This window comes from Coregonus lavaretus, assembly GCF_964263955.1.
Source record: "Coregonus lavaretus genome assembly, chromosome: 1".
In the NCBI taxonomy this organism is placed as follows: domain Eukaryota; kingdom Metazoa; phylum Chordata; class Actinopteri; order Salmoniformes; family Salmonidae; genus Coregonus; species Coregonus lavaretus.
The window spans coordinates 74,188,189-74,190,885 of record NC_139988.1 but is presented as its reverse complement, the minus strand read 5'-3'; the positions used below and the strand labels follow the sequence as shown (position 1 = coordinate 74,190,885).

The 2,697-nt window shown below is 45.0% G+C and overlaps 1 protein-coding gene across 1 annotated transcript; it reads right to left on the bottom strand.

The window, feature by feature from the left end:
* Positions 1-1,627: 1,627 nt before the first annotated feature.
* On the bottom strand, positions 1,628-2,375 carry LOC311133990 (paired box protein Pax-6-like; the record flags this gene model as incomplete). Its single annotated transcript, XM_084167610.1, has 2 exons — positions 1,628-1,905; positions 2,270-2,375. 2 exons carry the CDS (start codon positions 2,373-2,375, stop codon positions 1,628-1,630), a joined length of 384 nt encoding a protein of 127 aa, XP_084023736.1.
* Positions 2,376-2,697: the final 322 nt, after the last annotated feature.

Below are 2,697 nucleotides of genomic sequence, written 5' to 3'. Positions count from 1 at the left end.
GATATAATATTGACTAATTTCAAACCTTGCTTTCATTTGTAAACAATCACATACACTAAGTGGCCAGTTTATTAAGTACAACACCCCGTTCACGAAAATGATATGCTTCTACAGACAGTGAGTCACGTGGCCATGGCTTGCTATATAAAGCAGGCAGACAGGCATCGAGGCATTCAGTTACTGTTCGATTGAATGTTAGAATGGGCAAAACAAGTGACCTAAGCAACTTTAAGCATGGTATGATCGTCGGTGCCAGGTGTGCTGGTTCCAGTATCTCAGAAATGGACAGCCTCCTGGGCTTTTCACGCACGACAGTGTCTAGGGTTTACCAAGAATGGTGTGACAAACAAAAAACATCCAGTCAGCGGCAGTCCTGTGGGCGAAAACAGCTTGTTGATGAGAGAGGTCGAAGGAGAATGGCAAGAATCGTGCAAGCTAACAGGCGGGCCACAAACAGGCAAATAACGACGCAGCACAACAGTGGTGTGCAAAACGCCACCTCGGAATGTAAAACTCGTTGTTACGGATGGGCTATTGCAGCAGACGACCACACCGGGTTCAACTCCTTTCAGCTAAAAATAAGAAGAAGCGGCTCCAGTGGGCAAACGATCACCAACACTGGACAATTGAGGAAAAACATCGCCTGGTCCGACGAATCCCAGTTCCTGTTGCGTCATGCTGATGGAAGAGTCAGGATTTGGCATAAGCAACATGAATCCATGGTCCCAGCCTGCCTGGTTTCAACGGTACAGGCTGGTGGCATTGGTATAATTGTGTGGGAATGTTTTCCTGGCACACGTTAGTTCCCTTGATACCAATTGATCAACGTTTGAACGCCACACCTTATAGAATCCATGCTGAAGAATTCCGGCTGTTCTGGAGGCATAGGGGGGTCCGACCCGGTACTATCTGGTTGTACCTAATAAACTGCCCACTGCGTGTATATCTTTCTATTATGCATCAGAATAATGTGGAAAATGAAAATCACATAGAGCTGATTTGCTGGTGTTTTTACAGTGTTTATGTCCAACAATATACAAGTGCTCAGCATATGTGGGAACTCCTTTAAGACTGTTGGAAAAGCATTCCAGGTGAAGCTGGTTGAGAGAATGCCAAGAGTGTGCAAAGCTGTCATCAAGGCAAAGGGGGTGGCTATTTGAAGAATCTCAAATATAAAATATATTTTGATTTCTTTAACACTTTTTTGGTTACTACATGATTCCATATGTGTAATTTCATAGTTTTGATGTCTTCACTATTATTCTACAATGTAAAAAATAGTAAAAATAAAGAAAAACCCTTGAATGAGTAGGTGTGTCCAAACGTTTGACTGGTAGTGTATATATAAAAAATAATTTGCTCAGAAAACTTGGGGGGCCAAATAAAATCACCCCAGTTGGGGAACCCTGTCCAAGAGTGACTGACATTTTTCAGATCTAATGTATAGCCCATTTTACAGACCCTGAAACCGTTACGAGGCGGGTCAGAATATCTTGACTTATGCACAGATCCAAGTACCAAATGCATGAATTGAGGCCTCTGACCGAGGCAGGAAAAACACTGCCACCATAGTGACTGACTCTGTGACGCTCTGGCTCCAGCAAGGCACACTGTGATTGGCTGAAGCTCAATCAAGACACATTGTGATTGGCTGAAGCTCAAGCATGGTGAATTGTGATTGGCTGAAACCTGTCTGACCTTTCTCCAGCGCCTCAATCTGCTCTTGAGTGAAGCTGGTCCTGTTCCTCTGTAGCTTCCTCTTCAGCTGCAGCCTCAGCTGTGACTCCTCACCCTCATCCCTCTCCACCGGCCCTCCTCCTACTCCTCCTCTTCCTCCCCCATCTCCTCCACCACCACCTTCGTCTCCCAGGCCTCCATCTGTGTCCGACAGACAGCCCTCGGGCACTGACGGAGAGAGGCGGTGGACAAACATTAAAATGTCAGACGAATTACATTGACACATGCACTGTTATTCTGGGTTGGGGTCAATTCCATTTAATTTCAGTCAATACAGGAAGTGAACTGAAATTCCAATTCCAATTTTTCTCATTGCTTTGACTGATTTAAAATGTAATTTGACCTAAATCCTGCTGGTAATATTTACAAACAATAAACAGACAGTATTTAGACTGAGAGAGAGTTGGTTAAGAATTCTAAGGCAATGGCCATGAAAACGAGACAGCATTTCATAGGGTTGTGTAATGGGTTGATATGTTAATTGTTACATTGTCTTATCCTTCCTTAGTGAATGCGTTGAATTTCAACTCACCTGTGCTGTGTTGTGTTTGTACTGTGGTCAGGTCATGGTACCAGTTGTTGGGCTCAGTCCAGTTCAAGCCGCTTTGCAGGTTCATTATGGTTAACTTCTCATACATGATACGTTCTCCCCCTCCGCCAGAAATAGGAACGCCAAACACCTTAACCCGAGCTCTTCCAGCCCTCTCTCGCTTCTCGCCTCACCCTTGACCCTCGCCCCTCTCGCCTTCCCTTAGAGACTGGAAAAGCTGGGGTGGGAAGAGAAGAGAAAGAAGGGGGGTTGATATCACATGAGTTCAGACATGACCGGCATTGTGGCGAATTAGCCTCACGATGACAGACAGAAATGGAGTTAGTTACAGGCATGCTGTCATAACACGTGTGTTGTACATTCATATGCTAGTATACCACAGGGAACCACGCGGTACATTAGAACCCACT